Below are 24,410 nucleotides of genomic sequence, written 5' to 3'. Positions count from 1 at the left end.
GTTTTGCAAGTGATGCAGTCATACTTTAGTGATTTTCAAATAATTTAAAAGGACACCTGAAGAGAGAGGTGTATAGAGGCTGCCATATTTATAAGCTTTTAAACATTAACATTTGCCTGGCATCCTACATAATGTGGCCCTATCCACCAAGGCATCTCCGAGGTTAATTCACACAACTCACCCTCTTTCACAGTCTCTTTTGTTAAGGTCCTCCCATAGTGCTGGTTTTGAGTTTCATAGCTGTCAGAATCAATATGGTACACCTAATAAAAAGCACAAAAAGAAACATAAGCAGACATCGTCAACTTCAGATACCTCCAAAACCTTTTTATTTGTGCAGTCGGCTTGTGCTACTGTCAGACCATTACGTTGTACATCTGCCAATACTCACAGAAGCCATCAGCCTGGCGATAGGCACTTCTGGCCCTAATGCTCAAATATGGTATTCAGGTGCAGTGTGTGTAGCAGCTGCCTGGCCTCAATTCAACTATGCAGAAAGATAGGAAGATATATTTACTGTAAGCTTTGACTGACAATTTTTTATATAATGTTCTATTATAAATAATGTACATATAAATGCGTGTCGCCTAAGAAAGACTTGCAATTAACGAGGTTTAAATTACTACAACATTTCTTAATGAACAGTACTTCACATAGAGGTGATGGATACAGAAAAACAAGGTAAAACACTGCCATCTAGTGCAGAATGCTGAACATAAAAGCTGGAATAATTGCCAGAAACATAAAAATGCATAGAAAGGCTCAGATCACTCTACGTACAGCAAAGGGCAGGAGTCTGACAAAAAGGCCTTCATTTAATTGTATTAAAGCTGCCTGAAGCAAAAAATAAACGTATGATATAATAATTGTATGTGTAGTACAGCTAAGAAATTGTTTTCCTGACAGCTGGAGATAAGGTTTTACTGCAGGAAAGTTTAAAGGGTCATTATTTCTGCTTTGTTTTATAGTCCAAAGCATACAGTAGAGTGTGCTTTAAAAATGAAACAGTGGGAGGGCATTCCAGAGGAGGGGTGAAGCACGAGCGAAGTCTTGTAAACGTGAATGTGAGGAGTTGATTCTAGAGGAGGACAACAGAAGATCATGTGCTGATCTGAGATTGCGATTGGGTTTGTATCTGGAGATTAGTGAGGATATGTACAAGGGTGAGAGATTGTGGAGAGCTTTGTAGGCTAGGGTTAGCAGTTTGAACTGAATCCTCTGGTTAATTGGCAGCCAGTGGAGAGCTTGACAGAGAGGGTCGGCAGAGGAAGATCGAGACGAAAGATGAAAGACGAGCAGCTGAGTTCAGTACCAACTGGAGCGGGGCCAGTTTGTTAGACGGTAGTCCACAAAGAAGTATGTTGCAGTAGTCCAGACGAGAAATTATGAAAGCATGTATTAACATTTTAGTTGTGTCTTGAGTGAGAAAGGGACGGATGCGAGATATGTTTTTGAGTTGGAGATGGCAGGAGCTGGTTATGGAGTGAACATGAGGAATAAAAACGCGGCCGCTGTTTGCGGTCACGTCCATTCACTCCAGGCAGTGCGATTGGGTAGAGGACCGCTCGGTCCTCTTCCCCAATCACTCAGCACGGGATCCCGACGGTAATGGCGGCGGTAGCGGCGCGCACACGTGCGGAGCGGCGGCGGGAACGCGCGATGTATTACACCGTCATGTTGCCATTAACAGGCAAAAGCATGACGTTTTAATACGCTATATTGCCGTTAAACGGTTAAAATAAATCCTGTCTATTAGGTGTATGCATAGAAATTATCACTAAACTCTAATCATGGAGGTGATTGCTTTGGTCAATTCAGGCCTCATTCACAACTAAAATAAAAAACGCAAACTAAAGCGTTTTGCAGGCTCCCCCCCCCCCCCCCCCCCCCTCCCCCTCCCGGTGCTCCGCTGAGCACTGAGTTTCTGGTTAAAGCACTTTTCTAAACGCTTTTCCAGAGCGGTATTGTAATTCACTCCCTGGCGCAAGTCAGGACGTGAACTCTTTGACCCGGAGAGGAATAAACACAATGTATTTAATCTTACAAACGCTCACGCAATCGCTGCACAAAGCAATTTTGTGAGCGTTTTTTTCCTATACCTTCCGTTATAGCAAGAACGGTACAGGCACCGCTTTGCCGACCACCAAGCGAACGCAATGCGCTGGTATGAACCTTCTCAAAGAGATTCATTGCACAAACGTTTTAAGGGCGATTTCGAAAATCTCCTGCGCTTGAAAAAGGGCAAAACCACCCCTAGTGTGAACGAGCCCTCAGTGTTATGTACAAATCTTACAGAATTACTTATCACACACTCACATTTTGGAGGCAATCCAGGTTCAAGCATACCTTACAGAATGCACACACACAACTTAACACAATTACTGTCTGATTCTGACTTTGTTGCAGGGATAGGTCCTCTGGTCTTTAAATGGTGGTCACTTAAAGTGGACCTGAACTCTTGCACAGGACAGAAGAAAAACATTGAGAAATGCACCTTGTAAGTATTTTGAGAGTTTAGCCTGTCGAATTCCCCACTCATCTGTGCCTAAGCACCACTGTAATTTGATCTTTGTTTTTTCAGCTCAGGGATCTCCTCTGCCATGGCAGAGCAGTTAATTTGTAAACACAGGCTGTTAACAATATGTGCTTCCATTAAAGCAGGAAGTAGGCACACTGCAGATTTATTGCAGGATTTATATCAGCTGTTACAAAGAAATGTTTTCTTTAAATAGTTATATGCTGTTGCTTATCTTTTAGAGCAGAGAGGAAGTTCTGAGTTCAGGTTCACTTTAACTAGCTTACATTAATCAAAGATCTCATGCCAAGTGGCAATTAAAATACCCTACAAGAATCCATACAAATGCATAGCCCCCTCCCCTAGAATACATGAGAGGGTCACACACTTTGTGAAGACTAGTTGGAAATCCTAAAGACATTAATCTCTCTCTATTTGAAAAGCTTTGCTTACATGACCCACTTGAAATGGGTATAATATCCCTACTGTACTCTGTTCAGAATCGACCACCTGACTCAGAAAAGACAAAATATAAGACGAGCGGGGAAAGGATCTGACAAGAGAAATGACACTGGACGAGTGTCAGTTTTCGAAGACCCTGCACACACACTCAACATTGCTTAAACCGCACACACACACACTCAACATTGCTTAAACCGCACACACACACACACTCAACATTGCTTAAACCGCACACACACACACTCAACATTGCTTAAACCGCACACACACACACACACACACACTCAACATTGCTTAAACCACACACACACTCAACATTGCTTAAACCGCGCACACACACACACACACACACTCAACATTGCTTAAACCGCACACGCACACACACACACACACACACACACACACACACACACACACACACACACACACACACACACACACACACACACACACACACACACACACACACACACACACACACACACACACACACACACACACACACACACCATTGCTTAAAGAGAACCCGAGGTGTGTTTAAAAAATGTTATCTGCATACAGAGGCTGGATCTGCCTATACAGCCCAGGCTCTGTTGCTATCCCAAACCCCCCTAAGGTCCCCCTGCACTCTGCAATCCCTCATAAATCACAGCTGTGCTGTGAGGCTGTGTTTACATCTGTAGTGTCAGTCTTGGCTGCTCCCCCGCCTCCTGCATAGCTCAGGTCCTTGCCCCATCCTTTCCCTCCAATCAGCAGGGAGGGAAGGGATGCAGGCGGGGACCGGAGTTCTGCAGGAGGCGGGGAGAGCAGCAGACTGACACTATAGAGATAAACACAGCCAGCTCTGACAAGCTGTTATTTATGAGGGATTGCAGAGTGCAGGGGGACCTTAGGGAGGTTTGGGATAGCAACAGAGGCTGGGCTGTATAGGCAGATCCAGCCTCTGTATGCAGATAACATTCTTCAAACCCACCTCGGGTTCTCTTTAAACCACACACACACACACTCAACATTGCTTAAACCACACACACACACACACTCAACATTGCTTAAACCACACACACACTCAACATTGCTTAAACACCACACACACACTCAACATTGCTTAAACACCACACACACACTCAACATTGCTTAAACACCACACACACACTCAACATTGCTTAAAGGGAAGGTCCAAGCAAAAAAAAAAAATGAGTTTCACTTACCTGGGGCTTCTACCAGCCCCCTGCAGCCATCCTGTGCCCTCGTAGTCACTCACTGCTGCTCCAGTCCCCCGCTGGCAGCTTTCTGACCTCGGAGGTCAGGGCCAAATTGCATACATTTTTACACATTCCCGCTAGTGCAGGAACATTAACACATACATTTTTACGCGTTAGTGGTGCAACTCGTAAATTTTTGTTCCTGCACTAGCTGGAATGCGTAAAACTTTATGCAATGTGGCCCTGACCTCCAAGGTCAGAAAGCTGCCAGCAGGGGACTGGAGCAGCAGTGACTACGAGAGCACAGGATGGCTACATGGGGCTGGTAGAAGCCCCAGGTAAGTGAAACTCTTTTTTTTTTTTTTGCTTGGACCTTCCCTTTAAACACCACACACACACACACTTAACATTGCTTAAACACCACACACACACACACTCAACATTGCTTAAACACCACACACACACACACACACACAACATTGCTTAAACACCACACACACACACACCATTGCTTAAACACCACACACACACACACCATTGCTTAAACACCACACACACACACACAACATTGCTTAAACACCACACACACACACACACAACATTGCTTAAACACCACACACACACACACACAACATTGCTTAAACACCACACACACACACACACAACATTGCTTAAACACCACACACACACACACACAACATTGCTTAAACACCACACACACACACACAACATTGCTTAAACACCACACACACACACACAACATTGCTTAAACACCACACACACACACACACAACATTGCTTAAACACCACACACACACACACACAACATTGCTTAAACACCACACACACACACACACAACATTGCTTAAACACCACACACACACACACACAACATTGCTTAAACACCACACACACACACAACATTGCTTAAACACCACACACACACACACACACACACACACACACACACACACACACACACACACACACACACACACACACACACACACACACACACACGGTCGCTTGAACGGCTTGTACACACCAGCCAACTACACGATATCTGCCCACTATTCATGTGAATTGTTCCACCCCGATGCCAGATATCGGTCGCTCGTCATTGTGGTTTGCCATTGTCTGGCTACATTTTTTTTAAAGAGTGTAATTGGATATGGCAAAATCTTGTTTATCGGGCATGTGTACAAGAATCGCAAAACGCCTGCGATTACCTGGACACTGCGGCGGTTTTGGAGCAATCGCGATCAACTGTGCTATATATGCTAATCGCAATCGCGAACCGCCGGCAAACCGCTGCATATAACACGTTTGCGGTTAACTCTAACCACAAACGCGGCAGTGAGAACACTGCCATGTGTTACATGTTGTAGCGTTTTTTTTTTAAAAAAACGCTAGCGGTTTGCCTTGAGCGGGAATCACGCGATTCCTGCTCAAGTGAGAACGGGCCCTTAGGGTAGCCTTCAGACTACTGTGTCAGAACATTTTAATCATGCTGATCTACAGGGATTGGACAAAATAATGGAAACGCCTAACATTTTGGCATCATAATCTTTGAACAGGTTTTAAGCAATAAAAACTTGACATATGTTACATTTTTTTTTAAGAGAGAACCTGAGGTGGTGCGGCGGGGGGCAGATGGGACACAGAGGCATGTTCCCTGCCTCACGACTAGGGATGATCAATGAGATGCAAATACTTCCAAATTATGCACTTTTTTATGAAAATATATGCAGCTTGAAAAGGGACAAATTTATTTAAACCTGGGTTTAAATTGATTGGTCCATTTTCAAACTGCATATAATTGCATGAAAATGTACATAAAGTTGCATCAACTCGGAAGAATTTGCATCTCTTTGATCATCGCTACTCATGACATGCCGATGTGTCCCCCCCACCCCACGAAATTAGTGACCATACTTGTTGCTATTCCGGAGGGTCATGGCAGGAGAGGGATTGCCTGCTCAAAACGCCTGCGGGGGCATTCCTGCAGGCTTTCCACAGCTTCCATTGGGCAGCTGTCTCTCCCTGGTCATGCCCCCCTTTTCCCACCTCCCTGCACGCTGGAAGAGAATCTCTCTCTCTCCTAGCATTGTGACCCCAGATGTCAGGAAAGCGAAAGTGGGCCCTAGCAGGCCTACAGAGCGGCAGGTATGGTAGCTACCTGATCCGCCCAGCATCCCACACCCCCCCCCCCCGATCATGTAGCCTAGTATTTTTTGTTTTTTATAACCCCACTCAGACTCTCTTTAAGCTTCCACCAGATTTTACCACTAATGCATAAATTATATGAAAATACAAAATTAATGGACAGCATCACTCATTTTAGAAAAATCTTGCAACCATGGGCCACCTACAGAGGCAACATGATTGTCATTCTAAACAGTTAAAGTTAACCAGAGACTGGATAATGAAAAAGATTTATACATACCATACCCAGGGCTTCCTCCAGCCCCATGCGCCGGGATCGCTCTCCCACGCCGCCGTCCTCCGATGTCTGCAGCTACGAGAACCGGGTCCCAGCAGCCACTGGAGAGATACGTAGAGGCCGCACTTCTCCAGCGTAGCTGGCTCCAATGACGTCAGTGACGGGAGCAATTACTCGTAGTTGCAGACATCAGAGGACGGCGGCGCGGGAGCGATCCAGGTGCATGGGGCTGGAGGAAGCCCCAGGTATGTATAAAATCTTTTCACTATCGTGTTTCTGGTTTCCATTAAGCTGCATATCGTGGTAAAACCCCTCCCACAGTGTGATGTCATGACCATGGTCCTGACAGTATGCTTTCTGTGAACCTCATTGCATAGTGGAAAATAACAGCTTTTTCCAACTGCTAAGCAAGCAATACATACCTCTGTGCTCAGTAACGAACATTCTGTACAGATCACCTGGCAGAACTAAAGATGTCACCACCAGTGATAAATTCCAGAATGTAAACCGGGGAGAGGAAAGATTTTACAATTGGCAAATAATGACTAAGTAATCGATTAATGAATATTGTAAAAAAAAAAAAAAAAAAAAAAAAGCAATTTTGTTCTTTACGTTAATTTTGGGTTACACAGTAATCTGTGGGGATTAGGGATAGTGGAACATAAAAAAAAATATTTCCTTCTGAGTGTGTTAAGCAGATATCCGCCCTGGATGCTTAGAACATAAATGGGTTTCTTCCTTGAATGGGTCTACCAAGGCTGACTAATTTATTATAGCTTGGATGGTGGGCCTCTATATTCCCACACTTCCACTTCTTAAAGAGGAACTTTAACCAAGGTTTGATCTTCATCCCAATCCCCTTTCCCAGTAGAACACTTTCACTTTCCTCAAATAGATAATCCCACAGTGTGATGTCATGACCCTGGCCCTGACAGTTTGCTTTCTGTGAACCTCGTTGCATTGTGGGAAACAGCAGCTTTTTCCAACTGCCAAGCAAGCAGTATCCCTCTCTGTGAATAGAAGAATCCAGGAAATTCGCACACTCAACCAACCAAGTCCAATATTTATTCAAATGTACTGACACAGTTCCATTCCATAAACAAACGATTCGTTTTGCGGGGCCTCGTGGGGTCCCCTTTGTCAAGGTAACAACACAGAACCATTCACCATCAGAACAGACCACACGGGGCCCCAAAATGAATCATTTGTTTATGGAACGGAACTGTGTCACTAAGTTTGAATAAATATTGGACTTGGCTCATTGAGTGTGCGGATCTCCTGGATTGTTCTGTACATTAGCATTGATCCAGCACCTCCACGGTGGTGTGCGTGGTGAGAGGAAAGATTTTACAATTGGCAAACACTGACTAAATAATCTATAAATGAATATTGTAAACTATAAGCAATTTTGTTCATTATGTTATTTTCACTACAATTCCTCTTTAAGTGCCAGTTTCCTAAAGCAGGACAAGATTAACGAAACCCTATGTTGATGCATACAAATACAGAACATTCTGGTGAATCAGGGGCCTGCCAGCATCAAAACACACTAATATCACTGAAGCATGTCATTTGTCCCGGCAGGCAATGTGCAGACTGTACCTTCTGTATCACGGGGTGAATGGCAGCACATTGACATTTCATACACACAATGCCTTGACCACACATGATGAATAGCTAGTTGGGATCAAACTGTTCAGTACACGCAGAATTTACAAGTTCAAGAGATGGCCAGAGTTCACACTGTCTTTTCTAAACCGCATGTACATAATAGGAAAGCCAGTCAGTGTCAGCAATGAGGAGAATGTCCTGGATAACGAGACCAGAAAGACACATTTAAAGTGAACCTGAAGCTGAAAATAGCATACGGTACATTAAGTAATCATGTATTGATTGGATTCATCCGAATACTTTCCTGGAATCTCACTTGAAGTGAGAGGGATACTGAGGCCATCATATTTATTTCCTTTTAAATGATGCACATTGCCTGGCTGTCCTGCTGATCCTCTATCCACTTAGCCATAGACCCTGAACAAGCATGCAGATCAGATGTTTCTGACTGAAGCCTGACTGAATTAGCCACATGCTAGTTTCAGGTGTGTGATTCAGACACTACTGCAGCCAAAGACATCAGCAGGACTTGTCAGGCAACTTGTATCGTTAATCATTATGGTAGCCTCCGTACCCCCCTCAAGTCAGTCCCTTTAAGCCCAAAGCATGTGAAGGCCATCTTTGCTGAGCTTATGAATACCTAATCTGCATACACATTTTGAGTCAAGGATAAGAGACAGTGTTAGGCCTGGTTCACACTTGCGCTGACGTGGCAAACTGATCCGTGAAAAACAGATCTGATGACCGCGGTCAATCGGATCGGTTTTCACTTTGATGCCGTTCCACTGCTTCCATTCAGTTTCCTCACATCCTGACCCCCGGCCCCAAACTGTATTTTTCTATTTAGAACAGTCAGTTTCTTCACTAGTGTGAAGAAGCGTTCCGTGTTTTCATTGCCCCCAATGCAACGCTTTAGCTTCTGTTCTGCTGGGCTCAGGGGTCCAGAAAAGTTGCTGCAGATCCAAAGTTGCGGTCCGTTCAGCGGATCGCACGGATTGGATCCATTTGAATGGCCGGATGCCAATGGATCTATAGGTTAACATTGGATCTATTTCATACCGATCCGGGAACAGACTTTTTATTAGGCCTTATGCCTAGTACACATTATGCAATTTTCCATCAGATTGACGGTGGAATGGATAATTTTTCTGATCTATTTTGTATAAAAGCAATAAAAAAAAAAATCAATCAGAAAAATTAGCGGAAGTCAGATCAAACTGGTCAGAAATAATCAACAACAGTCAATCTGATGGAAAGTTGCATCATGTGTACTAGGCATTAGAGGCACAGTATGAAGTCAGGTGAAGAGGGAGATAACCCAATACGGAAGCTGCCTATTGTACTTTTTAAAGGCTGCGCTTTTGGCTTCAGTCGTGTACAAGTCCCACATATGCAACAAGCAAGCATCTAAATGAAGCAGAACATCTAATCTGCCCGCTCATTCTGAGTGCATGATTGAAGAAGTGTAGCTACACATGCATAACCTTGACAGTTTCTGCAGAAACTGTAACTGCGTGTGCATTGAAATGCAGGTTACTGCAGAACCTGTAGCTAGGTTACCACATAAACAGACGTTACCTCTGCCCAGGTGTGAATATATCCCAGAAGATTATTGTAGCTACACCCACAAGTGTGTACATATCCCAGGAGGTTATTGTAGCGAACACACACACACACACACACACACACACACACACACACACACACACACACACACACACACACACACACACACACACACACACACACACACACACACACACACACACACACACACACACACACACACACACACACACACACACACACACACACACACACACACACACACGTTTCTAAATAGGAAGCAAAATACCCTTTCCCCCTCATGTATCTCATGTGTTTGTTCAGGGGCGCCTCTAGCCATTTTGTCACTCCAGCAGAGAAAACCTTTGGCATGTACAAGGCACAGAGATGGCAGCTGCCTGCAACTTATGCTATGTAGATGCAGCAGAAGCAAGTAGTAGAACACCCATGGGGGTGGGGCTTAGTCCCAGGGTGGCGCTGCATTTGGGGGCGGGGCTTAATTCAGCAACATGGCACCCCCAAGACCAATGGCACTTCAGGCAATGGCCTGTACTGCCTATGCCTAAAGGCTCCACTGCGTTTGCTCACTGTACTGCATCACAACCCCCACAATCTTAGATCAAAAAGATCTAATAACTTGGTCACCACCAGAGCCCACTTAAAAACCTTTGGAGACAGAGCCTTCTGTCATGCTGCCCCTACACTTTGGAACTCCGTGCCACATCCAATCAGGACATCTCCATCCCTGGAAGCATTTAAGTCCAAACTGAAAAGCCACCTGTTTCGTCTGGCAATTATGAACACCTGACTATTTCCCCTGTAGCACAGTCCAGCCTGCAACCCTGTATTGTTTTAAGACATATCTACAGTTTGTGCTTGGAGTCCTATGGGAGAAAAGCGCTTTACAAATCTTCTTGTATTACATTGTATCTTCCCTTTAACCCCCTACAGTGAGGAAGGAAGAAAAAAAGGAGGAAAACCAAAACAAAAAAAAAACAGCCTAGTTCTAAGTAGGACTGGAACTTTACATACACAGGTTTATCTTATGCTGGGAATACACGATGAGATTTTTCAGCAGATTTACTGTACGATTGTTTTTCCGATTGTTTTTCTGATTGATCTGCATTCACTTCTATGAGAAAGCGATCAGAAAAACCATCAAAAATCAGATCAGACATGTCAGAAATTACCTATCAAACCATCTATCTGCCAAAAAAATCTCATGGTGTATTCCCAGCGTTATATTACATGTTGCTTCAGGCACCCTTCAAAGTTTCTAGGAATAATCTCCCTAGCGTTCGATTCCTGCGGCCCTGCGGCCGCGGGAACCTTTTTTTGCACTTTTTTTTTTCATGTAGCTAGCCTATCGCTAGCTACATGATTGCCCCCTCTGTGCGGCGTCCCTCCCTCCCCTCCAATCGCCGCCGGTGCAATGGCCCGTCCGGAAATCCCGTTCTGAACGGGATTTCCTGGAGGGCTTCCCCCAGGCACTGATTGGCTAGGCAGCACACGGGGTCAGGGGGAGGGGCGCTCGGTACACGATGGATAGCGGCGCATCAGCGGCGATCGTCTCCAACACGCAGCAAGCAAAGTGCTTGCTGCGTGTTTAAAAAAAAAAAAATTATTAAAAATCGGCCCAGCGGGGCCTGAGCGGCACCCTCGAGCGTCTCTGGACGAGGAAGTGTATAGCTGAAAATTTGCAGACGCTGTAGATGCATTGAGAAGTGTGTGCGTTGTTTACAAGCTCTTCCCAGAAACTAGCTATATCCACAGACTCCAGAATGTTAAATTCTGTACCTCTCAATGATCCCGGAATGGAAAACAGAGTTTAGGATTTGTATGAAACTACTCCTACCCACATCTTGATATATTAATTTAGTGCGTGCTGCGGTCAGATAAAAATTCCATTTGAAATGTGAAAATAGTTTTACTTCTTGGCAGATAAATTCCAGGCATTTTCTCACATCCTAGTCTTTTAAAAGGCTTCATGAGGCGTATGTTTTATTAAACAGCAGCAATAGCGCTTAATCCCACCATGTTTATCTAAGCTTATGCATCTCCCACTATCACAACATCTACCGCCTTCTCTCCTGTTCATCTAACACTTGAGACTCAAATATAATCTGCTTGCTGTGAAGAGCAGTCTGATATAACTTGTAAGCCTGCCTTCTTATTAGCAACCAAAAAGGATACAGTTTCACAGAACTGCTTAAAGAGAAACTCCAGTGAAAATGATGTAATACGGTAAGGGCTCGTTTCCACTATCGCGAATCCGCATGCGTCCAACGCATGCGGATTCACACATGGTATACAAGTGAATGGGCCTGTTTCCACTGTTGCGTTGGTGATGTGCGTTTTTTTGAGCGGTGAAAAAACGCACAAAAGAGCCAACGAATTCGCCTGAGAGTGGAATGCATGCGAATCGCATGCAATGTATTTAATAGGGAAATCGCATGCGTTTTCCCCATGCGTTTTTTGCCGCGAATTCGCATGCGAATTCGCATAGGTACCGATGTAAATTCACACAGGCAGTGACATGGTTAAAATCGCCTGGCTCCTTGCCATGCGAAATCGCATGCGAAATCGCAGCTAAATCCGCATGTGGAAACGCAGCCGCATGCGATTTCTTCTGCGGTGGAATCCAGGCGATTCCGCACCGCAACAGTGGAAACGAGCCCTTAGTGCTTTATTTTTAGAATGATGTATAAATGATTTAGTCAGTGTTTACTCATTGTAAAATCTTTCCTTTCCCTGAATTACATTCTGACATTTATCACATGGTGACATTTTTACTGCTGGCAGGTGATGTCAGTGGAAGGAGATGCTGCTTGCATTTTTTGGCAGTTGGAAACAGCTGTTATTTCCCACAAGGCAACAAGGCTCCCACAGTGTGATGTCAGTACCTCAGTGCTGTGAGGTGCTGACATTACATTGTGGGAGAGGTGTCACCACACAAATCAGCCTTACGGAGCTCCCTGATGATCAGTTTAAGAAAAGGAATAGATTTCTCATGGGAAAGGGGGTATCCGCTACTGATTGGGATGAAGTTTAATTCTTGGTTACGGTTTCTCCTTAAAGGACCACTATCGCGAAAATCGTAAAATTTAAAAAAACATATGTAAACATATACAAATAAGAAGTACGTTTCTTCCAGAGTAAAATGAGCCATAAATTACTTTTCTCCTATATTGCTGTCACTTACAGTAGGTAGTAGAAATTTGACAGAACCGACAGGCCAACAATCAAACTGATAGTTAAGAAAACAACAAGTACAATCCTGTAACACCACTTGTGACAGTAAAACATATGGCACAGACTACATCTGTTAGGTAAAATAAACAGGCCAAAACATTCCCCCATCAAAGCACTCATTGAGACAATCTCCAAACTGATTCTGGCAGCACACAGGGAAAATGCATCTACACTGAACAAAGAGGACTGGTAAATATGCTGTGAAGAGGGCAGGAGGTGGCGCACATTCAAGTTGCTATGGGGAAGAGAGGAGGGGTGACAGCATGATGGGGCAGCTTCCAGCAGGCAGGGTGAGGAGGGGACACTGTGCTTAGTCTTCAACGTCAATTAACAGGTGAGAGCGATATAGAGGCGGCCATATTCCTATCCTTTTAAATAACACCAGTTGCCTGGTTGATCTTCTGGCAACAGTAGTGTCTGAGCAACAACCCTGAAACAAGCATGCAGGTAATACAGTCCCGACTTGAGTCAGAGCACCTGATTTGCATGCTTTTCAGGGTCAATGCTACTAACAATCTTAATTGTACAATTTTACCAAATCTACTGTATGTAGAAGGGTAAACAAACAAACTTGCAATGGATACTTTAGGCGGTCGCTCATATTGCATAGAAGTGGTAAGATTGTACAATAAAGATTGTATCATGTATGGACACCTTTAGGATTGTAGCACAGGAGAGAACACAGTAGATTGCCTAATGTTAAAGAAAGAATGAGATGAAAAACTTAAGAAAAGCAAACCAGTAGTGTTGTTGTTCCAATCCGGGCCATTCGAAAATCTGAATTGCCATACACTGCACTTCAGCACCAAAGCTAGCTGAAATGGTCACAGTGTTGTGCTCCACATGCATGTGGGGGGATTGCTATTTATTAGGTAGCAAGTGTTTGCAAATCTCACCAGGGTCAAATCAGAATACAGAGAAAATTAAAGTGGACCCAAACCAAACATTTTTTTAATTCAAAATACTTAGTTGCAGTACTCTGACACATACAAAGATAAATAAACACTCCTTTAACCACTTGCCGGCCGCGCACTCATACCGCGCGTCGGCAAAGTGGCAGCTGCAGGACCAGCGACGCAGTTCTGCGTCGCCGGCTGCAAGCTAATTAATCAGGAAGCAGCCGCTCGCGCGAGCGGCTGCTTCCTGTCAATTCACGGCGGGGGGCTCCGTGAATAGCCTGCGGGCCGCCGATCGCGGCTCGCAGGCTAAATGTAAACACAAGCGGAAATAATCCGCTTTGTTTACATCCGTACAACGCTGCTAACAGTAGCAGCGTTGTACCAGAACAGCGATCCCCGGCCAATCAGCGGCCGGGGATCGCTGTCACATGATAGGCAGGAGCCTGTTAGAGGCTGCACAGGACAGATCCGTTCCTGTGCGGCTTCGGATCTCCGGGGAAGGGAGGGAGGAGAGGGAGGGGGGAATTTCGCCGCGGAGGGGGGCTTTGAGGTGCCCCCGCCCCGCAACACCCAGGCAGGCAGGAGCGATCAGACCCCCCCAGCACATCATCCCCCTAGTGGGGAAAAAAGGGGGGCGATGTGGTCGCTCTGCCTGCACCCTGATCTGTGCTGGGGGCTGTAGAGCCCACCCAGCACAGATCAGCTAAAACAGCGCTGGTCCTTAAGGGGGGGGGGTAAAGGGTGGGTCCTCAAGTGGTTAAGCCTATGAGCATTTCAGTGCATGATTTTCACCCTTCTCTTTTCATAACTAGGGTTATACAGATGGCAGCCATTACTTCTGAGTTTAGTAGGAGGTTTTAGATCATGGGTGTGTTTGTCATCAGCTACCCTCCCTCACAGGGGCATAGTCTATGCGAAATCTCACACGAGCTGAGATCACCCCCCCTGTGACATCATCAGTAGCAGCCTGTGTTTTGTTTTTGTTTTTTATCTCCTCCACTAGTTTGCAGGAAAAAACCCGGCAATAAGAAATGAATGATGAGGGGTTCCTCCAATAAATATAAAATATTTGATATTTGTCATCATGCAGCTGAAAAAAGGCTGTTATTTATCATTATAATTTAGAAAATAGATTTTATTTCTGAAATCTTGTATTTTTAATTTGAGTCCACTTTAATTTAATCAGTCATTATGTATCTGTAGTACTTTAACCGCTTCCAGACCTTGGTAATTGATATGATACGCCGTGTTCGGGACCTGTTATTCCTGCCAGGGAATTGATTTCAATTACCACGCCACACACTTCCGCCTATCATGCGCTTTCCTGTCGGTATGACGGTAGAGCTCAGTGAGCGGGTCAGGAACCAATTTCATTGACTCCTGACCCTGTGACCAGCATGATTGGCTCCGAGTGATCACAGGTTTATAAGCCAATAAAATCGGCTCATGACCGGGTCATGGAGCTCTGCTGTAATACCAACAGCAAAGCAAGTGAGCTTCAGAGACGGGACAGCGGCGCGAACAGCGAGTGAGACTGGTCCGTGCGGCTTGACGTCGGTGAGACCCATTTTCTTACCAAAAAGTCATTGATACTTAAAGCAGATCAGAATTTCCGCTCTGCTCTAAAAGATAAGCAACTGCATAATAACCTTTAAAGAAAAAAAAGATTTCTTTGTTATGCTGGGGATACACGGTACGTTTCTGTACCGTGTATTGACCAGCTGATCCGGCCAGCTGATAATATTCAGCTGGTCCGATCACACTGCTCGACTCCCGCCCGCTCGATTCCCGCCTGCGGACAATGGCAGGAATTGAGTGCTGTTAAGGAAGTGCCAGCGGGGGCGAGCGGCAATCGATCTGCGCGGACGAGTGGCCACCAGTCGACCCGTGTAATCCCAGCATTACAGCCGATACAAATCCTGCACTAAATCTGCAGTGTATCTACTTCCTGCTTTCATGGAAACAGGCATATTGTTAACATCCTGTGCTTTCAAATTAGCCTCTCTGCCTTGGCAGTCAGCAGACACAGCTGAGGGATCAAATTACAACTTGTGCTTAGCACAGATGAGGGGGAATTAGACAGGTTAAACTCTCTAAATACATACAGGGTGCAATTCTCTATGTTTTCCTTTTTCTCCTGTACAAGAGTTCATGTCCACTTTAACCACTTCACCACTGAGGGGTTTTACCCCTTGAGCACCAGAGCAATTTTCACCTTTCAGCGCTCCTTCCATTAATTCGTCTATAACTTTATTATTACTTATCCCAATGAAATGAACTATATCTTGTTTTTTTCACCACCAATTAGGCTTTCTTTAGGTGGGGCATTATGCCAAGAATTATTTTATTCTAAATGTGTTTTAATGGGAAAATAGGAAAAAATGTGGGAAAAAATTACTACTTTTCAGTTTTCGGCCATTATAGTTTTTAAATAAAGCATGCTACTGTAATTAAAACCCATGAAATGTATTTAACCTATTTTGGTTCCTGGACGTAGTTTCTACGTCCAGGAACCATGCGCGCTACCGCGCGCCCCCGCGGCCGATCGTGCGCGTGCACGCGCACTCCCGGCCGCGGATTCGGTAGCCAAGGAATCAATGTATCGGGCTACGGAGCCCGATCATTGATTCCTCTCCCCCGCTGAAAAAGCGACAGCTTCTCTCGGAAGCTGCGCCTTTTCTGGCCGTTCCCTCTGCGATGAGTCACTCTAAGCGCGTGCTACGCTTAGAGTGACGTCATGTAAACAAACTATTGTTTACCTCCCACCCTCCCAAAAGTACCCTAATAAAATTTTTAGTGTAAAAAAAAAAAAACCATTACAATAAAAAAAAAAAAAAACATGTAAATATTTACCTAAGGGTCTAAACTTTTTAAATATCAATGTAAAGATGAAATATTTCTATATTTTTTTTATTTTAAACTTGTAAATAGTGATAGATGCAAAATGGAAGAAATGCACCTTTATTTCCAAATAAAATATTGTCGCCATACATTGTGATAGGGACATAATTTTAACGGTGTAATAACCGGGACATATGGGCATATACAATACGTGAGTTTTAATTATGGAGGCATGTATTATTTTAAAACTATAATGGCTGAAAACTGAGAAATAATGAATTTTTCCATTTTTTTCTTATTCTTCCTGTTAAAATGCATTTACAGTAAAGTGGCTCTTAGCAAAATGTACCCCCCAAAGAAAGCCTAATTGGTGGCGGAAAAAACAAGATATAGATCAGTGCATTGTGATAAGTAGTGATAAAGTTATAGGCTAATGAATGGGAAGTGAACATTTCTCACGTGAAAACGACGGAACCTGAATGGGTTAACCATTTGTCCCGGTTATAAAACCATTTAAATTATGTCCCTATCACAATGTTTGGCGACAATATTTTATTTGGAAATAAAGGTGCATTTTTTTCAGTTTTGCATCCATCCCTAATTACAAGCCCGCAGTTTATAAAGTAACAGTGTTATACATGCAGCGCAGCGCGATCATTGCGGGGGCTTAGATCAACGAACGGGAATGGATTTTCCCGTTCATTGATCTCCGTGCGAGCAGGCGGCGGCGTGCACGAGCGGCGGGAGCGCGGACAGCAGCGGTAGCGCGGAAGGTACGGATTTCTCCGTCACTGTTTTTTTAGGGGGGAAAAAAGGGACGGAGAAATTCGTACCGCGGGGGTTTAAGTGGTTAAAGTGCAACTGTCGGGCATAAAATCAAACATCAATTCTTTATTTTTATCTGGTAAACAAGTAATAAGGATGCTAACCAGGCCATCCAAAAGATAAAAACGCTTACTTTTCTTCTCCATAAAACATCATTCCCCAGTTTACCTGGCTCTCATCTTATCTGGCTCTTATCTGGTACATCTGCCGCACAAAGGAAGTTGCAGCGCATGCTGGGATTTCTTTTTTTCTTCTTTAAATTTCCCCTCAGACATAATGCATCTCGATAGGCTGAAGCCTCTTTTCCTTCCATTTTCCCCTCCTACACCTATGTTACTCTCTGAATGGCAAATATTTCTCATGCTGAGACAATGCACTTTCTACTGCAGAGCTGGGTGGGAGTGTCTGAAGACTTGGAGGAGGGCGGGCATTAATACACAGAGTAAGGGAGGAAATGATGTCAGGATTGGCTTCAAAATAGACAGTCAAAATAGTAAATCCTAAGAAGGATTTTTTCTTTTTTAACTGTAGAAAAATCACTCAAATCAAAACGTGGACAGTGCATGCATATGTTATGTAAGTAGAGCAAGTATTTATCTACCTATATTTGTGTTTGTTTTTTGAGATAGTATGGCTGACGGATTCTCTTTAAGGGGCCAGACTAGTAAGGAAGTGGTTAAAGAGAAAATATTAAATCCAGGCTGTCCAGACACCCCTTACCTAACAATTTTCCTTCCTTTCCGCAAAATCACTAGTTGTCTTTAGTTTAAAGGAAACCTAAACTGAGAAGGATATGGATTTTTCCTTTTAAAATAATACCAGTTGCCTGACTCTCCTACTGATCCTGTGTGTCTAACATTTTTAGCCACAGCCCCTCAACAAGCATGCAGATCAGGTGCTCTAACTGAAATCAGACTGGATTAGCTGCATGCTTGTTTCAGGTGTGTGATTCAGCTACAACTGCAGCCAAAGAGATCAGCAGGGCAACCAGGCAACTGGTATTGTTTATAAAAAAAAAAAAAAAAATCATCCATATCTCTCTCAGTTTAGGTTCCCTTTAACTACTTGCAGTCCCTATGACATAAAAATAGGTCTCTGCACTCTCCTTTCTACAAAATCTTAGACAACACTGTTTATTTATCTCTGACCTGATAACATCATTTCAGAGCTGTAAAATAATGACAGCAAACCCCTCTCCTCCTCCTAGGCAATTCAATGGCAGAGCTAATTAAAAAGTGTAAAATACACATTCCAGGAGCAGACAGTAGCAGATTGTACACATTACTTAATTGTTACATTAATACATTATCAAAACAAATGAACTGTTTAAATAAACAGGGGTTATAGACAAATAAAATGGGTGGGTTTAATGTACAACAGAACTGCTAACATTAAAGCTATAATGTATGAAAGTGGGTACATTGTATATTTTTTCACTTTTTTCCTTAATTCACTTTTAAAATGCATTGAAAATAAGGTAGTTACTAAATAATAGCCACAAAAAGCATTATTTGTCCTGAAAAAAACAATATATAGATCATTTAGTTATAATTATTGATAAAATTATTGCCAAAGTAATCACAGCTGAGCTGAACTGTGAAAATTACAAGAGCAGTGAAGTGGTTAAAGTATAGAACATCCAGAAGGTTTTTTTTTTCCTAAACAATGAAAGTGCCGCTGTACTTATTTCAGCAACTCAGGGTAAACCTCCATCCCAAGAACAGCATGTAAAGCCCTCAAACAAACAACGGCCTAAAAGTAAGCCACGTTTTGCCATTTAAAGGATATTATATAATGAATTCCTGCCAAAACACACTTAGTCTGCAACAAACTAAATTCACATTTGGCTGCCAGACAATATTTTCACGTCAGAACAAAAAAAAAAAAAAGTAAACAATGCATGGACAACATGTGACTCATCCAAGGATCTTGCGAAATGTCTCTAAAAAAATTAGTCCCCTGCAAGCTTATTATGTTTGACCATGTTCCAGTACTCAAATGGGGATTTAGAACAGTAGGTGTAAAAGCTTTGTGCAGGGGATAATGGCCGATAAGCTCCATTAGAGGCATTAACCCAGTTCATTGCCGGGTAAGCTGGTAATTCACATTGCTAAGACTAGCTGAAGATACGACCTAAACAGAAGACACAATGCCAGGAGGCATGCTATCTGACTGACAAGCTAATTAAAAAGCATGAAAAAAAAACACAAAGGATGAATCTGAGATACCTGTGGCAGTTATGGTAAGGATATTGGCCTCAATTCACTAAGCTGAACTCCTGTCTGTAATAACTCTTCTGAGCTGTTTTACAGTTATCACCATGGTGATATAATTGTGATAACTGTAGAACAGCTCAGAAGAGTTATTAAAGACAGGAGTGAAGCTTAGTGAATTGAGGTCTATGTCACAGCAAAATGTTTTTTGTTATTAGAAATGATGGATTGGCTTATGGATCACAAATATTGGAAAAAAACTAATTTAAATATGCCAAAATCGCGAGGGGGTGAAATTCAGCATACCTACTTAAAGTGGACCCAAATTAAAAATACAAGATTTCAGAAATAAACTCTATTTTCTAAATTATAATAATAAATAGCAGCCTTTTTTCAGCTGCATGATGACAAATATAAAATATTTTACATTTATTGGAGGAACCCCTGCCCTCCTTTCATATTGCCGGGACAGAATCCGGCAAACTGGTGAAGTAGATGGTGTCCAGCAAAGGAGAAATTGCTAATGGCTGCCACCTGTATAACCCCAGTTATGAAAAGAGAAGGGTGAAAAACATGCACTGAAATGCTCAGTCTTGAAGGAGTGTTTATTTATCTTTGTATGTGTCAGAGTGGTGCAACTAAATATCTTGAATTAAAAAATGTTTGGTTTGGGTCCGCTTTAAAGAAAACTTGTAACTGCAAAAAGTTCCCCTGGGGGTACTCACCTCGGGTGGGGGAAGCCTCTGGATCCGATCGAGGCTTCCCCTTTCCTCCTGTGTCCCACGGCGTTCTCGCCATGCCGCTCCGAACAGCGGGCATGTAAATATTTACCTCCCCGGGTCCAGCTCAGGAGCAGTATCCGCTCTCCACTCGGAGATAGGTGGAAATACCCGATCGCTGTTGGCCCGCTCTACGGCAAGTGTCCTGCGCCTGTGCAGTAGAGCGGACCCAACAGAGATCGGGTATTTCTGCCTATCTCCATAAGGTTTGCCGCAACAGCGCCACCGCTGGAGCCAGGAAAGGTAAATAAATCAGCGCTTGTCAGGCTTGTCGAGGGAGGATTCCAGGACACTTCGGGGGAGCCAGCGCTGGACTGCCTGCAGCTACAGCGGAGAGAGAAGCCTCATTGGGACCCTGAGGCTTCCCCCTACCGAGGTGAGTACCCCAAGGGAACCTTTTTTTTGGTTACAGAGGTTCTTTAAAGGGAATCTGAAGTGAAAATAAACTTATGATATAATGATTTGTATGTATAGTACAGCTAAGAAATAGAACATTAGTAGCACAGATATGAGTCATGTTTCCAGTACAGGATTGAGTTAAAGGATACCAGAAGCGAATAAAAGAAGTGAAACAGGGGAGCAGGCATATACTACCACCTGTCCTGATGCCCACTGTTCCAACCCACCCCCAATTCTCCTCTCTAGCCCTCCATCATACCTAAAAGATGCCCCCCGGGACCCTCTTCCAAGTCGCCGGAGTCAGGCTACCTGCGCAGGCGCTGGCCGGGAGCGCACTGCGCATGCGTATGACATGATGCGCATGAAGTACTGATGCGTTAACACTAAAAATAAAAATGAGACATCTTTCATACTAATGTTCTATTAATTATCCATACTACACATACAATTCATGATATACTTTTTTTCCACTTCAGTGTCCCTTTGATTACAATTTGTGTATTCTCAACACTATCTGTCCCAGGGTAAGGGAAACCGGGTCACACAAATTGCAAACGACAGATTCTTACCAATCCCAAGTACACACAATACAGGTTTCCCGTCAGATCAATGGGAAATTTCCCATTGTCCTATAGCTTTGAACATGTTTGATCTGCTTTAGATCGAGAAAGGGAACAATTTTGAGATCAGTACTGCAGTAGTGACATGCTGAAAATTATTGGATGGGAAATTTCCCACTGATCTGAATGGAAAATGATATTGTGTACCAGGCTTAAAGGGATACTTAAGTAAAAAAAAAAAAGATTTTTACTCACCTGGGGCATCCCTCAGCCACCTGAAGCTGTATGGTGCCCTCGCAGCCTCGCTCTGATCCTCCTGTCCCCGCCGGCGGCTACTTCCGGGTTCGACGACAGCCGCCGACAGGCTGGGAACGCGAGTGATTCTCCGCGTTCCCAGCCGCTATATCACCCTGTATGCTGCTATAGCAGGATAGGCACCATACAGCTTCAGGGGGCTGAGGGATGCCCCAGGTGAGTAAAAATCTTTTTTTTTTTTTTTTTTACTTAAAGTGAACCTCCGGACTAAAAATCGACTCAGCAGCACTGAAAAGGCTTGGTGTTTCTTTAACAGTTTCACAGCATGAGAACTTTGTTTCTCTTATACAAGCCTCATTTTTAGCTGCACAGAAGAAAACTGCCCGGGCTTTTTTCCCCTGATGCTATGCAAAGCATGATGGGATTTCTGATTTTGGTCTCGTTCTGCTGTTTTGGTGCAATTTTTTCTTTTTTTTACATTTTTAATTTGACATTTGAAGCCCAGCGCGTGCAGCTGGGAGGGGTCATCAGGACACAGGACAGTTGGAACTGTGTCTTCTGCTCCTTGTCACCTCCTTTCAACCAAAAAGATGGCAGCCCCCATGAATCACAAACATTTGCCTGTTCTTTTAAAACAGGGTGGGTAAGAGATTATATTACCCATCTATTCTAATTAACATAACTAATGTAACTTGAGGACAGTATGTTTGTTTAGGCTGAAGTTCCCCTTTAAGTATCCCTTTAAGATAAGTTTAGCGATAAGTACTGACAAAACTAAAATGCTCTGACAAACAAGGATGGGAAGATCACTACAGGACATAAAAATGGGGAATAAGAATTTGCAAAATAAATACTGTCGCATTAACCTAAACATTCATAGTATTGTTCATGCGGAGGTGCAACGCAAAAGCTACGTCCTTACCAATGGACATGGATCATGAGAGTCAAACTGTGAGCGATCACTTATATTAAGCCCCTCACTGACTATGGATGGTCAATGAGATGCAAATAATTCTGAGTTGGTGCAGCATTATGCAAATTCTAAATGAAAACATATTCAGTTTGAAAACTCCAATCAAATGTCACCTCAGTAGGATATGAGTGCTCCATTTTCAAGCTGCATAACTGCATTCAGAATCTGCACAATCCTGCATCAACTCGGAAGTATTTGCATCTCAATGACTATCCCTAATATAAGCATTTAAAGGCTGCAGTGAGCGGGACCTCATTTCAAAATAACAATTTTCCATATGTTTGCCTGCAGACAGCCAGAAAAATGTAATTAGATCTTTGAAAGAAAAGCTTTCTGGCAATGTGATGAAGTCATTAACGGTAGCAAAGAACTAGTACAGGTCCTCTATTGTAGGAAATTGTAAACATTGAAACATACATAATAAGTAAGGAAAAAAAGCAGAACCTATCTGCACCCAGGTCAAAACTCAATGAGTCAAAAATATAAAAATAATTTCATTTATTGATATGCATTAAAACATGTATATAAAAAAAAAAAAACATACAAATGAGGGTCTGAGTATCTGGACAGCTGAGGGAAAAACAATTGATGTTATAACATTCTAGCAATATAACTTCTTTACACATGCTGGCAGCATGTGAATCACCATTAGTTCAACAAAATTTGTTGAACTAATGGTGATTCACATGCTGCCAGCATGTGTAAAGAAGTTATATTGCTAGAATGTTATAACATCAATTGTTTTTCCCTCAGCTGTCCAGATACTCAGACCCTCATTTGTATGTTTTTGTTTTTTTTTTATATACATGTTTTAATGCATATCAATAAATGAAATTATTTTTATATTTTTGACTCATTGAGTTTTGACCTGGGTGCAGATAGGTTCTGCTTTTTTTCCTTGCTAAATTTCAACCCAAGTCACTCTGAGTCATATAGACTTTTCTATGTATGTTTGTATGGTTGGGAGTGGATTGGTGTTGGATGAATCGTTTATACAATCTCTTATACATAATAAGTACATGTTTCTTAAAGATAAATAGAATCAGAATCATTTATTTTGCCAAGTACAACGGGGTTGCACCCGGAATTGTTTTTGGCACATACAGGGTCGGCGATAGTACATTAAACAAATAGAACAAGTACAGTATAATATACATACGTGGCATTTATACAGCACTTAAAGGGAACCAGAGCTAAAGTAAAGAAAAGATTCTATACATACCTGGGGCTACCTCCATCCCCATACGCGCTGATCGATCCCACGCCGCCATCCACCGCTGCCCGCATCTACAAGAACCGGCTCCCGTCACTGACGTCATCGGAGCCGGGCTACGCTGGAGAAGTGCGCCCTCTACGTATCTCTCCAGCGGCTGCTGCAGAGATATGCAAATTGCGCACTTCTGCTACTCTACGTTACTGGAGGGGGCGGAAGACCAAAAATTCCCAGAAGAGAGAGTAAAAGACAAGGATAACTTCATCTTTGTGTTTGATTACACACCTATGTCAGGAAAAAGGAAATAATTTCCAAAAATTGGCTCATCTTAGAACGTGACACAGGATTAGAAGATAAGGTGCTTAAGGCACCTACTATAGCTTACAGAAAGGGGTTTACCCT

At 43.2% G+C, this 24,410-nt stretch overlaps 1 protein-coding gene across 1 annotated transcript in view; it reads right to left on the bottom strand.

The window, feature by feature from the left end:
• Positions 1 to 24,410, bottom strand: part of IPMK (inositol polyphosphate multikinase) — a 54,296-nt gene that overhangs the window by 5,014 nt on the left and 24,872 nt on the right. The window contains exon 5 of the mRNA XM_068255321.1: positions 182 to 263. Coding sequence (XP_068111422.1) covers positions 182 to 263 — 82 coding nt within the window. The remainder of the gene's footprint in view (positions 1 to 181; positions 264 to 24,410) is intronic.

The sequence above is a fragment of the Hyperolius riggenbachi genome, chromosome 10 (genome assembly GCF_040937935.1).
Source record: "Hyperolius riggenbachi isolate aHypRig1 chromosome 10, aHypRig1.pri, whole genome shotgun sequence".
Classification (NCBI taxonomy): Eukaryota; Metazoa; Chordata; class Amphibia; order Anura; family Hyperoliidae; genus Hyperolius; species Hyperolius riggenbachi.
This window is presented reverse-complemented; position numbering and strand designations above follow the sequence as displayed.